The 13,923-nt window shown below is 44.6% G+C and overlaps 1 protein-coding gene across 9 annotated transcripts in view; it reads right to left on the bottom strand.

Moving 5' to 3' along the window:
- Window positions 1-158: 158 nt before the first annotated feature.
- Window positions 159-13,923, bottom strand: part of LOC133489515 (phosphatase and actin regulator 1-like) — a 40,422-nt gene continuing 26,657 nt past the window's right edge. For 8 of the 9 annotated variants that reach the window (XM_061798682.1, XM_061798678.1, XM_061798679.1 and 5 more), the window contains 8 exons: window positions 13,353-13,686; window positions 12,127-12,323; window positions 10,891-11,047; window positions 8,335-8,390; window positions 5,076-5,137; window positions 3,381-3,521; window positions 1,775-1,851; window positions 159-1,530 (listed from right to left, as the gene is read on the bottom strand). In XM_061798682.1, the coding sequence (XP_061654666.1) occupies window positions 1,515-1,530; window positions 1,775-1,851; window positions 3,381-3,521; window positions 5,076-5,137; window positions 8,335-8,390; window positions 10,891-11,047; window positions 12,127-12,323; window positions 13,353-13,686 (1,040 nt within the window). In that variant the 3' untranslated portion in view covers window positions 159-1,514. Of the gene's footprint in view, window positions 1,531-1,774; window positions 1,852-3,376; window positions 3,522-5,075; window positions 5,138-8,334; window positions 8,391-10,890; window positions 11,048-12,126; window positions 12,324-13,352; window positions 13,687-13,923 lie in introns of all 9 variants that reach the window. The other variant, XM_061798674.1, reaches the window with a different exon arrangement.

A 13,923-nucleotide genomic window follows, 5' to 3' on the forward strand; every position in this document is an offset into this window, starting at 1 on the left:
GGAAATCCACAGATCATTCCTTTTGTGTTGAATTAATAAATGGGGGGAAATGCCCGCATTTTCAACATCAGTGAAGCTAGTTGACCTGTTGAAACTCTGTTACAATGTGAACTGATCTGCGCTCCAAATGAATACAACACGCATGCAAACCACACAGCTTGAACGCATTCTCCAAGGGAGAAGACATACTATATTTCCCCACACCTGACATACACTTCACATCTTAATTAAATGTAATACAGTAAAAAAACAAAACAAATTCATAAAGACCAAAACATAAAGTGTCCATAAAGCTTATGAGCGACAGTGCAAATGACTTGGGTTATGAAGGTACTGAAAAAGTTTAAAATCAGTCCATTAAAATCCACTTATTGTCCGGAATTGTCACCATGTTCCATTTGTATTGAGGCAGATATCGAATTGGCTCAGTGGAGATGACAGCAGGTAAAGTAATCCTGACGTAGCATATGTGAAAACAGAAAAAAATTACGCATATTTCTGTATAAGCACTGGAAGAGAAACAAAAAAATGACAGGGTGGCGTGTTGTTCAACCCCTTGATGAGCAAAGGCTATTGCTTGTAAAAAGAAAGCAATGTGTATCATAAAATGCAGGTTATAAGGGACAAATACTCTTAGAAAAAGAAAAGGTAACACTGCAATGAGTCTCGCTCTTGGTATTCATTCCAAAATACTTCCATCCAAAGAGCACAGACAAAAAAACTGAAATAATATAAAACATATTCACATCTGTCAGATGCGATTTTTGTTTTTTGTTTTTACATAAAATATACACAATTCTGACAAGTGAAGGAAATTTGATTTTTGACTTGTTCAATATAAACAAAATGTACATTTGGAGAGAGCAATCCCTCGGCTTTCACAGTAAGCAACTTGGATGACAACATTGTCGGTACGGTACAGTACATGGGAAGAACAGAACCGTAGATCAAACTCTAGAGGGCCCTAAAAGCATTGGCACCAAATCAAATATTGCACATTGTCACACGACACCCCTCCCCGCCAATGCGGTAAAAGATGGACGGATGGATGGATGGCTGAATCCCTCCCCCTCCTGCGACTGCATCCTCCTGCAGAGTTGCTCCCTTTGGGAGCTCCGTGGGAACAGTCATCATCAAGAAGAATCATTGTGACCAGTCAAGTCCACCGGTGACCAAATGTTCTGTCACACTCAGAAGACGGAAGCCAGCAAACAGACAACTAAGCGCCCGAGAGCTCAGCTTGGAGACGGTCAAATAAGCCAATTGCACAAAATGGATAGGGGGGGGCAGTGAACTGAACTGAACTGATGTGCTACTACAGCGGGGGGGGGGGGGGGGGGGGGACGACTAATTGGTGGGTGTAGTACCGACTCAGTTGTCTGGGGTCTCGGAGGGGAGAAAAAAAGGCATTTCAGAAGACATGGCCTTATTGGCAAAAACGGGCACCGTTTTGACTTTCCAGCACTTAAGGTTCTTTCTACCCGTGCAGCACTGCTTGACACAGCGATGGTCTACTATGGTCGGTGAAACCTGAAAAGAAAGATATATATTTAGACATTATTCCCCAAAAAACATTTCAATACATTTCATCCCCTTGGGGCCTTGCTAAAACCTCTACAACCAGCGTATGCTGCATGCAAATAGTACCGCATGTGCTTCTGTAGTCACATCGCAGAGAATAACACTCGTTTTTTTTTTTTTTGAGGAGGCATTGAGTTACGTGACTGCAGAGAGGCGTCAATCCAAAGAAAGGATTTTCCAAAGTGCACAGTACCTGGTTAAATGGCGACTCGATTCGTGCACTTCCATCTCGTTGCTCTTGAAGTCATTGAGCTCCTTTCGTATAGCTGCCTGCAAATTGCAAACACACACACACAATTGAGATGCGCAGCAAAGGTTTTCTTCTTTAGAAACTAAATGTCCCGTATTTCCCGTATTGAAAGACAAAAGCACAGCAGACAGTCAGGCATGCATTAATTGACAATTACCGAGTCACATAAAAATCTTCAAATCACACATAGGTGAAATTGTGCACTAGGACCTATAGTGTCAATTAAAAAAACAAAAATGAATACATTCAAAAACGAAACTATAGCTTTTCCCTCTTTGAAAAGTGTTACGCAATTTGCTGTGCCCCGAAACTGTGATGAAACGCTGAAAATGGGCACATTATACGTAATAATATACTTGCATGCATCAACATTTTGGTGTCATTGACTCTCGGCAGGGTGCATAAAATGTCCCTTTTTTTTTTCAGTGCAAAAACTCTTTCAACAGGGGGCACTGTGACACAAACATACGCTTCTGCAGTATTTGACTGGCTTTAGCAAATATGTGACAGTGATATTAATATGTAGCTTTCCAGTATGGTTTTAATCGTTAAGCAGTGTTTCAGAGCAAAGGGGACATTTCTTTTAATTTGCTACATTGCAGATACTCCAAATCTCGCCTCTGACCACTCTGACTTGTTTTTCTTATATTGGGTATGTATGCTCTTTCTTATGCATTTTACGCCTTCAAAGTTCAAAGTTCAACAGGTGCATGTTTCTGCAGGAACCTGAACAAATGCGGAGGAATCTCAGACAGTTCTTTAGAGCGTTTCAAACTCTCCCATAAAGACAAATACACACCTACTATGTATGGCATGTACAGTTTTTAAAAAAACAAACAAACCAAAACAAAAAAACGATGACCATCATTTCCCTTGATTTTACGCACACTGGTAAATATATCATCCATTTTAGTAGATGGATCAAATTTGACAAACGCCTGTACAAATGAATGACGTGAAAATATTTCTATTTGAGTGTATTTGGGTCACTGTAGTAAAAGTCATCAAATTTCAGGGCGAAAGAATGACACGCGTGACATGATAATGTCATGTTATTAAAACGCCACGTGTCGTCAGCGAGTTCCTCCGAGAGGAAGGCAAAATAATGCGAGAACGCAGCTTTGATGTCAGCAGCTCGCCGTCCCGCGGCACCGCTTGGCCGATTACTCCCTTACGTAAGAGGAGCTATTGCGTAATCAAAACAGTCAAAGCGCCCGTGAGCGGTCCTTGGGTGTGATCTTGCGTGCTCAAAAGGCACAAAAGCCAAGGGAAAGGAGGGGGGGGGACGCAGCAGGAGCACCTCTGGGCGTTTTATTCCCAAGAGTGTCAAATCGGAAATAACGCAATCGAGTCACTCTTTTGTTATATTTGCTCATTTCCCAAAATATGTCTGTAAACAAGCCGCATAACTTCAGCCCCCCCCGCCCCCCCCTTTGGTATTCGGACAAAAGCATATAACGGACATTTTATTCAAATACCTGGAAAGTGTTTTCATTTTGAAAACCAACCGAAGCCTAATAAATCTCCTTTAAGTGGAAGAACTACTGGCCTTGTCAGCCGCAGTGAGCCGGGTCCAGGGCTTGTCTGCCCGCCGGTCGTAGTCCTGGGCGTCGGAGACTTCCACGTAGTCGCTGAATCGGATGAGGATTTTGGCCTGCCTCAGCTCCTCCACGGTGGGCCTCTGGCTCAGCTAAAACAACACAAAGCAGCCCAATGGAAAATGTGTCGTCTTTACCAAGATAGCTAACAATGTTCATCACTGAGGTGTACAATTCAAATGCATCAAGCATTTCTCATATTTTGTGTATGAGAAAATGCCCAAAAGTGGTACCTGTGCAATTTAGACCTTCTCGAAAACTAGGCCTCAAAAGCAAAACAAAATGTGGATCGAGTTACTTCATTGCAGATTATCTATCAGGCGTCTATTTGAAATGAGCTGTTTCGGTATCTCATTTCAAGTACGACTGTTGGTGTCTATTATTTGATGAGTTCTGAAATGACGTTCCTGCAGAGAGTAGCAGGTATCTATTAGACGGTGAGGGTTTATTTAAGAAGGCCTTTAGTTACTCGTATCAGGGGTCTATTTGAAGTTTGGTGTTTATTTGAGGAATTTAGTGACTTAATTGCAAGAACGCACGCGGGGCCCAGTTGAAGTAAGACGATTGTTTGAGGAGGAATTTAGTTCATCCTTTAGCTCAGGGGTGGGCAAACGTTTGTGCTCAAGGGCTGCATATGATTTTTTTTATTTTTTTTTTAAATGGACAACGGGTCAGGTCATTTGTACATGAGGTCAAAAAAATATTATTATTATTATTATTTATTTATTTTTTTTTTAAATGTAACATGTATATGTGAAATGTATTCATTTTGACAAGCGTTGTCAAATTTGCAGATTTTTGGGGGGGATTTTTTTAACCTAGCCCTACGTTACCGAAAAACTCATTTCCGAATCACACCAAGATGCTACAAGATTCAAAACTTTAATTGTCATAGCAATACACATTTAGAAATGAAATTGAATGATGAATGGTGCCAAAGAACAGTATAATAGCAAAGTAGTCCTTTGGCGCCATCTTGTGGCACCTGTTCTAAACAGCAAAGGGACAGCAATTTGCTCATGGTTTTTCACTATGATGTTATCGATAGAGAATAGTGGGGATAACTAATTCATCCTCTTAAATACTTTCATGTTATTAATTAGAATTAATTTTAAAACATTTTAAATCTATGTGAGAAATATTATTTACAATAAATTGATTGACCAATGAGTTCGAGATAAAGGTTCGAGTTAATAATCCTAACATTTCAAAACAAATATTGCTGGACTGTTGATGTCAATGCGCAGAGGGCCAGATTAAAGAAGAGAGCGGGCCGTATGCACAGTACTTTGCCCAGAACTGCTTTTGATGCTCACTGAACTGAAGTCTTGCTTTTCACTTTTGAGGAACATTCTCCCGGAACAATTTGGATTGAAGACTTGACTTCGGAAGTCCTGCTGTATTAACGAGCTATAAATATACTGCAGCAGATGTAAGATTTGTTTTGTTTGTGGTTGGTGAGAGCGGGACACCTGCAGGGGTGCGGGAAGTGTTGCTGGCAGGAACACGCTCGACACCTTCTCCGCGGGGTCCAAGGGTTCGGCAGCCGACACGCCGCCGCGGCCAAGGGCGACGAGGACACGAGCGTCGCCCAGGGCACACGCGACAACGGCCCGCCTACGATTTGCTGAGTTGCGTTCACTCACCTTTCGAGTCAGCCGTCGCTTTAGCTCCCGCTTCTCTTCGATTTCCTCTTGCTCGTTGCGAGCTGCGGAGAAGGAGGAGCGTCACTGCAGTTGTGCAATTACTAACGAGGGAAGCAAACATGCACTCTGCATAATGTGGCCAATTAGAGAGCAATGCTAAACGAAAGCGAATATGCTCGTGTAGCCTCAAACATCATTGGGACTTTGCGATTGCTTTGTTCTCCAAAGTTTTCCCTTTGTTGCCCATTCATGATTGCATGATGAGCCGATCGGATTCAAATAGACAACCCTCCTCATTAAAATGGATGCATTTGTTATCAAGGGGCCGAGATCGGGGCCGTTTTTCCTAAAATAGCGTCAGACGAGAAGGCAATCCTATTTGCTAAATCCCTTGCAATAAAAAGCATCGACTATTCATATGGCACACAGGCGCTCCTCCGTGTTCAATTGAGCCTCGCACGCGTGCGACTGATGGAGGAGGCCGGTAAATTCCGTGACTTGTTTTCCACGTCGTCCCCTCTGCGGAGCCGCCGGGTGGAGCAGGACGTGTTGGCAAATCACACTTTGATGTGAAAGTCCCCGGCAACAGGACCGCGCCTGCCCGATACGGCGTGCGTGTATGCCGGCGCTCGGAAAGCAATCACGCCGGGCTCCGATTCCTCAGGGAAGTCCGCCAGCCGGCCTCAACGTGAAACCTCAGGCCGAGATGGAATAAGGCAAAGGACAAGCGGCTTGTTTGCGCACACAAACGGCTCATGTATTTTATCGCCAAAATCAATCAATGGGGAATTAAGCCACGCGGAAATGCATCGAAACGTGGGCAGGGAACCCTTTCCTCCTAAACCCCCCGTAGGCCATACTAATGCTAAACATTTCTGTTCTCAGGTTCTTGTTGTGTACAGTGGGTACGGAAAGTATTCACACCTCCTCTTTGTAATATTGCAGCCATTTGCTCAAATCATTTCACTTCATCGTTTTCCTCATTCATGTGTACACAGCGCCCCATATTGACAGAAAAAAAACGCAATTGTTGAAATGTTTATTCAAAAAGAAAAACTGAAAGATCACACAGCCAGAAGTATTCAGACCCTCTGCTGTGACACTCATATATTGAACTCGGGTGCTGTCCGTTTCTTCTCATCGTCCTTGAGATGGTTCCACACCTTCATTGGAGTCCAGCTGTAATTGATTATTCTGATCGGACTTGATTAGGAAAGCCACACCCCTGTCTATAGAAGACCTTACAGCTCACAGTGCATGTCAGAGCAAATGAGAACCATGAGGTCAAAGGAACTGCCTGAAGAGCTCAGAAGCAGAATTGTGGCAAGGCACAGATCTGGCCAAGGCTACAAAAAAAATTCCTAAGAGCACAATGACCTCCATAATCCTTCAATGGAAGACGTTTGGGACGACCGGAAGCCTTCCTAGAGCTAGGCGTTCCGGCCAAACTGAGCAATCGGGGGGGGGGGGGCCTTGATGGGAGAGGAAAAGAAGAACCCAAAGATCACTGTGGCTGAGCTCCAGAGATGCAGTCGGGAGATGGGAGAAAGTTCTAGAAAGTCAACCATCGCTGCAGCCCTCCACCGGTCGGGGCTTGATGGCAGTGCGAGACACATGTAACACTCCACTCCGCATGGAGTTTGCTAAAAAAAAAAAAAAAAAAAAACACCACCTGAAGGACTCCAAGATGGTGAGAAATAAGATTCTCTGGTCTGATGAGACCAAGATAGAAATTGTTGGCCTTAATTCTAAGTGGCATGTGTGGCACTGCCCATCACCTGTCCAACACAGTCCCAACAGCGGGGGTGGGACAGGACGACCGGTTGCTATCGAAGAAAAGATGAATGCGGCCAAGTCCGGGCATATCCTGGACGAAAATCCTTCTCCAGAGTGCTCGGGACCTCAGGCTGGGCCGAAGGTTCACCTTCCGACAAGACAAGGACCCTAAGCGCACAGCTAAAATAATAAAGGAGTGGCTTCAGAACAACTCCGTGACTGTTCTTGAATGACCCAGCCAGAGCCCTGATTTAAACCCAATTGAGCATCTCTGGAGAGACCTGAAAATGGCTGTCCATCCACGTTCACCATCCAACCTGACAGAAGTGGAGAGGATCTGCAAGGAGGAACGGCGGAGGATCCCCAAATCCAGGTGTGAAAAACTTGTTGCATCATTCCCACAAAGATTCCTGGCTGGATTAGCGCAAAAGGCCGCTTCTACCGAATACCGAGCAAAGGGTCGGAATACTTGTGGCTGTGTGATATTTCCGGTTTTCTTTTTTAATCCATCTAAATACATTTTTTTTTTCCTGTCAATATGGGGTGCTGTGTGTACATTAATGAGAACAAAATGAACTGAAATGATTTTAGCTGCAATATAACATAGAGTGAACAATTTAAGAGGATCTGTACCCACCGTATATGTTAGCAGACCCAAAGTTAGCATATTAGCATTTCACGTCTTCTCATTTTTAATACTATCTGACTCCGAGCCATGATATCCAATCTTTAGTGGTTTTCCTAAGCACTTTCTTTCTTGCAATGTTAGTATTTGATCAGTTGTCATTCAAAATAGTCCCCAACGCCATGGAAAAATGTAAAACACAATCTAACTTAGCGCGCTGGCATCTAGATACATTTTAAGCATTGCAAATGATTGCATGTTAGCATTCGATCTCTTCTTATTTCTAATAGTATCGGAAGTCAAATCTTTACCATCTTCTTGCGTTGTTAAGCATATTAGGATTTGATCAATTCTCATTAGAAATGGTGCCCAACTAAACGACAAAGAAGAGGGGGGAAATAGCGTGTTCTGTATTCAAGTTGCTCTCAAGATGAACATGAGCATAGCAATTGATAGCATTGTATCCATTCTCATTAGCATTTTTCAATATTAGCCAGCAGCAAGGCAAAATGGACTGGAAAAATACTTCTCTAGCCTAGCGACTCCGGTTGTCATTCTTGCCGTATATTTGCATATCAACCGTTTCATCACTTGTCATTTGAAATTGTAGCAGACTCCTGGTCATGATGTCAAATCCTTATTGGTCTGCACTTGCAATCTCTACTTTAGTTAGTTGGCATCTTGGGTGCACCGCATGTTGCCATACGAACAGCATTCCAACTGTCGCACGATGCCAACACATCTGCCACAAACACTCGCTTACGGGTTAGCGACGGTCCCCTCAGGTGCAATTGTAATTTCGATGGCAGATGGCACGTGCGCGTCAAGTGTCAAGTGTAAAACATTGTAAATGCTCACGTTTGAGGATATTCCTCTGCTCCAGCTCCTCTGCTGTTGGCCTCTGACTCAAGCGCCTGGTGAGAAACAGACCAAATATTCACAGTCTGCACATTATTTGACGTTTGTTGAATTGGACGTGGTGGGTCTCGTATATTTGGAGTGGGAATATTCCATCAGACATATGATGATGGAGGTTTGTTCAAGAGGACGGTCCCTAAAACCATTTTTAATCCATTTTTTTCCCCCCCAAAAAAAGGAAATATTCTGAGGCCTCTTAAAATGTGTATAGCAAGTGTGTCAGGGCCCCCCTGCTTTAGAGCAGTCGGCGGGCACCGGAACCATTGTGGCCACCTCATCTAAAAATAAACAGCCATCTGGATTTGCGCGCCCCGCTACCAAAGTGTATTGTCGGCGTGGCCGCATCGGGCGGAGGGAACAGCTGCGGTTATCCCAAAACCTTCGCATGTCTGTGAGGAAAGATGCAGAGGAAGAGTGACTCCCAGCATACGTCCAAATCAACAAAAGACGGCTTTAGCGGAAGGAACCTTGAACGGAATCCGGTAAGAAATCCTGCAGCAGGGCTGCGCAAATCGGACACATTTTGGAGCGCAAATATTACGTCAAGATGTGCCATGCTGATAAGACACCTACGCACAAAGAACTGAATTGCCAGTGCCTCTTTTTTCTGGTCGCTTCGGCTGAGGCTTCAGTGATCCGATCCACCGGACAACAGTCAATAGCACAATAAGATGTGAAGATTAGGCACATTTGACATATTCAGCTATGCTGCTCATTCTTCAAATGTAATCTTTTAAAGCGGGAATCAAAAAGGCTTTCTAAGGGTATATCAGGATAAAGACGTCGTGAATGGCTTGTTGTAGGTTTAGTTTTGAACTCATTTACAGGAGCTTCTGATGGTCCTAACACGTTACGTGTCAAGGTTCCGAACGGCGTGCAATAACCTAGATTGTGCGGCCGTGTAACAATGTGTGCTCATGCAGCAGTTTTCATTTTCATTCATTTGATTGTTTGAAATGTGTGGCCTTTGAGTGTTTTTCGCCCAAATATTTACGACTCATTATGAGTCCACGCGCGAGTGTAGTTTCGCGATAAGACGACGGCGCATTCCGACATACAAATTTGCGTTACGTCGCCACTCTAAGAATGGAAAGCGAGCTGCTCGTTTAATTTTATTGCTGCAAAGTTGGTTTTCTTTTGGGGGATAAACCAGAAAGCTTCCTAGTCCCTTTCTGCTATCGTGAAGCAGCTCTTTAAAAGTAGGAGACATCGTGGCCGAACAATGAACAATTTTGCTTAACCATCTTATAGGACAACGCTGTGAAAGTGGCACAAAGAGAGAGGATCTTGGTTTTTTGTTTGTTTGGTTTTTTTGGAAACATGACAAGAAAGCAGGAAGGCCTTCTGGGAACACGCGCCGTGTTCCAATCACAGAGGGGAACGCTGACCCGTGCGCCAGCATCTCCGGATGATAACATTCCCTCCCTCGCTCGCAACCGTATTCCCGACGCTTTACGCGGTGCAGCCAGCGCTATGGAGGAGTCCGGCAGAGATGCCGCGTGATGATTCGGTGAAATGACAAGTGAAGGAAGGGGGGTAAAAAAAAACAACAACTAAGAAATCTAATTTAAAAAAGGGAGGGGATGACGTGTTGCCAAAATTGGGTCAGCGCCATTTTATGAGCCTCATTTCGGCGAGATAAAGAATTTATCCTCGACGGATGTGAAAATGGAAACATGAAAGGGTATAAAGAAGTGCTTGGATAGGGAAAAAAAAAAGAAAAGAAAAGAAAAGAAAAGCTCTTATTTCCATCAGCTTTGTTGCGGCTCCATGGAAAGGAAATTGAAGTTTAAGACCGAACGCACACTTTGGCAGACAGGACGAGTGAGTTTCCAAAATGTGCATTCACGAACTGTACAAAGCTCCTATAAAGCCTGACGCGATCAAATATGATTCACTATAGTTATAATGATACATTTGTCGTATTTTAACAAACAGATCACTCCATGTTCACAGCCTATGTACTTAACATAACGATAATCGGGACGAATTTAAGCATATAAACCCCAGTTCGATCACAGTTAGCAAATGTCCGTAAAAGATTATCCTGCAGTGTGCCCCGATCACATTGTTTAACCAAAATTACGGTTTAAATAAGGAGTGATATTTGTATTTTTTTATTTTGTAATCAAAATGCATCATTTTATTTGATTTAGCGAAACCAGGAATGTGTCCCGCCGCCATTCTATGTCGCGCTGTGATTGGCCAGTCTACGTGTCAAGGGTGGAACAAGGTCAACAACCTCGAATGTTCCATTTTTTTACAGATCGTTTTTGCTGTATTGTACTAATACAATGAATGGTTTAGTAAGCAGTACTATTTCATGTTACAATGCATTTTAACCTTCAATTTCCTCTTGACATATACACTGGCTTTTTAAAATCCTCATGTCTTGAACTCAGTCAGCATGTAGCGTTCCTTTGGGTTCCCGTTGAACTATTAAAAACCCCGTTACTTGCCCAACACTAACAGCACCCATATATGCGCGTGCCTCACCTTGTGAGTTTGGTGCCAATCTGCTGCCTGGACTCCAGCCTCTCCTCATCGGTCTGCACTGGCAGGATATTTTTCTCCTCCAGCTCCCTCTTGGACGGACGATTGCTCAGCTTGATGGCCAACGAGTCTTTGCGGAGCACCTTCTGAGCCAGCGTGCCTGAAATTCAACACGGCCAGGCCTCGGGTGTGAATGCAAATCCGCCAAAAGTAGCGTTGGAGAGAAAAAGCTTACTGAATAATGGATGTGGAAATAACATGAAGGGCACCAGCACCAAGTTCCAAAAGTGCTTCAAGGTTGCAGAACACTTCATAAGACACACAAGGTCCTGTTGTAAAACTGTCTTTTTCATGACCATATTATCGCAAAAAGGTGACGCCGCGTCTCAATTCATCTCTGCCTGCGGAAACCAAGATAGTGCCTCTCGCCAAAATCGATGCCCCCGCCCCCTTTTTTCTTTAACTGTAATTACCTCTCTCCCTCTCACTCACTGTTTTTTCTCTTTATATCTTTATCACACACACACACAAAGTGTCTGTAACACGCATGCGCACGGTTTCTCAATGCTTTCATTATTGCCTTGACGTTCTAAATTGATTTGATTCGTATACTTTTTTTTTTTTTTTTTTTTAATCAAAAATAGTCAAATTCGCAACCTAAGACATTCAAATGCACTGTTGGATTTTTCTCATCATAACCTTTATATAAAAAAAATAAATAAATAAAAATAAAATACACATTAGGCTCTGCACACTTGAGCAAGAGCAGAAACATTTGTGTCTGCAGGCACAAATTTTGGCGTTCTGCATTGAAGGTCAAACAAAAAAATGTATTTCGGGAGACTTCAGGTGACGCGAGAAGTCCTGACAGCCCGGAATGTGCCAAAACTACATTGCGTATCATTGAGAAGTGTTCAGGTGACAATACTAAGGCAAACGAGCTCGCTATTCTTCCACGACAATCGTTCGAAAACGATCAGCAAGTCAGCAAACGCCCAATTGCCGAATGTCTACAAAAGAGGATCCTGTGTTACGGGGTGTGTTGAAAATGACTTCGCCGACCTGCACGGAAAAAGAGTCGGCGCCAACCATCGTAAATAGTAAACCGATTCAAATATTTAGGATGCCGATGTCTGGTGGTCTCCTGGATTGGTTTTTCCTCACCACGTGGACGGTCGCTCACATTTCTAAAAATGCTGTTCGCTTTAACGAAAGGGCCAATTCTCCATCTCCACTCACTTGTAAATATGGAGTCGTCATCTTCCTCATCGTCGTCGTCGTCGTCTACGTCATCGTCGTCCTTGTACATGCTAGCCAGATCCTCGTAGTCGGACTCGCTGGGCATGTTCTCCTTATCATCCTCGTAGTCGATGATCACCGACGGTACTTCTCTTCTGTCCAGAGGAGCGCACTGACTGCTGACGTGCAACAAAGAGCTAGGAGGGAAGACCAAATGCGTGAATTGCATTATTTGACCTCATTTCAAAGCGTTAGACAAAGAATTATGGCTCACTTCGTTTGGCCCGTATCAAATACTTTTTTTGTTTTTTTTAAAAACTTCCCTTGCATTACATGCACTTTTGATACGCCCCATTGATTTGACTCGTTTCCCATTTTAGAGCTTCTTATGACGACCCCACCATTGCATGAGCAATATCCGGCTCTCAGTCGAATTGTACGCAGGTTCATGACCATTTACATCCTTAGATCGCTGCCCAAACGGCTTTTGGCGACAACAAGATGGCAGCGCAGGAGCTTACGTAAGATCAACTCAGCTATTCTGTCCCCTTTTCTGCAAACAGGAAGATCGTAAGGAGCGCTTGTAAAGGAGCAGCTGATCGCGTTCCGTCAGGCCGACTTGCCGGCGGGGACGCCTACGCCGTACACTGCTGTGCCCACACAAACGCGCTGTGTGCAAATAAAGTAGCCCATTTTGTGCTAGTGTTCATTCTGGACAGCCGCGACCTCCTTATCGCCAGGGTTAGGGTTAGATAGTTGCGGGTCACTTGACATAACACCCAAGTAAACACCTCATAAACAGCATGTGCTCCGCTGCTTTGCTCGAAGTCTACTTAGGCTCTGATTCGAGACAAACCAAGTGGTAAAGAAACAGCATTAAGGCACGGACGGCGCGATCATTGGGATACGCGGCACGGCGGCGTGGCGAGAGAAAACTCTCTTAGCCTCAGATCTCCTCCATTTGTATGTGAATACTAATCTGATATGCATCAGGTATCTGCCAACGCAAGATGCGCGTAAATGGATCATGAAAAATGGGATATTTCCTGTCAATGTTAGCTCGAAATACTCCGAATTCCACACACCCGCTTCTGCTCCGATAGCCCACTTATTGAATCTTATTATGATAGGACAAGACGCATCAGAACGAATGCCAGAAGATGATCCCTAATCCCTCCCCGTTTCACTGCGGTCTTTAACGAGCCCGACGTCTGGCGGCGACTAACCTCTCGAACCTCTGCATGGACAGCGCCAGGGTTTTGTTAAGCTCCTCGATGATGCGGCTCGGCGCGTGCAAGCTGCCGTACTGCAGTTGCAGAGGATGGCCGTGGTTCTGGTGGAAAGCGGAAAGGGCGGCGAGCTGCGAGGGCAGCAGGGCGCCGCGGTGACCCGGCATCACTTGGGTCGGGCCGCACTTTTGGGACGGATTCGGGGGCGGAGACGGGGACATGGAGCAGTCCAATCCCCCCGGAGGCACGCGAATCATGACTTTCTTGGGCGGCAGGGGCGGCGAGTATTTTGCCCCGGGCATGCAGGGCAACTTCAATGGCTGGCAAGAATCTAAAGAGGAAGACAAAAGTGCAAATTGGGACTTTCACATACATGTATTCGACTCGATTGACTCAGACGGACAGACAGACAAAGCCGATGGAGCTCGGACGCCCGATGACGGAATTAGGTCAGCCTAATTCCGTCATCACGCCGACCGACAGATTGACCGTGACGGCCAAGGCTGACCGCAGGACAATTGAATGGAAGTTCTGCAATGCCGCACACGTTCGAGCGGCGTTGAGAGCC

Source organism: Phyllopteryx taeniolatus, chromosome 14 (assembly GCF_024500385.1).
Source record: "Phyllopteryx taeniolatus isolate TA_2022b chromosome 14, UOR_Ptae_1.2, whole genome shotgun sequence".
In the NCBI taxonomy this organism is placed as follows: Eukaryota; Metazoa; Chordata; class Actinopteri; order Syngnathiformes; family Syngnathidae; genus Phyllopteryx; species Phyllopteryx taeniolatus.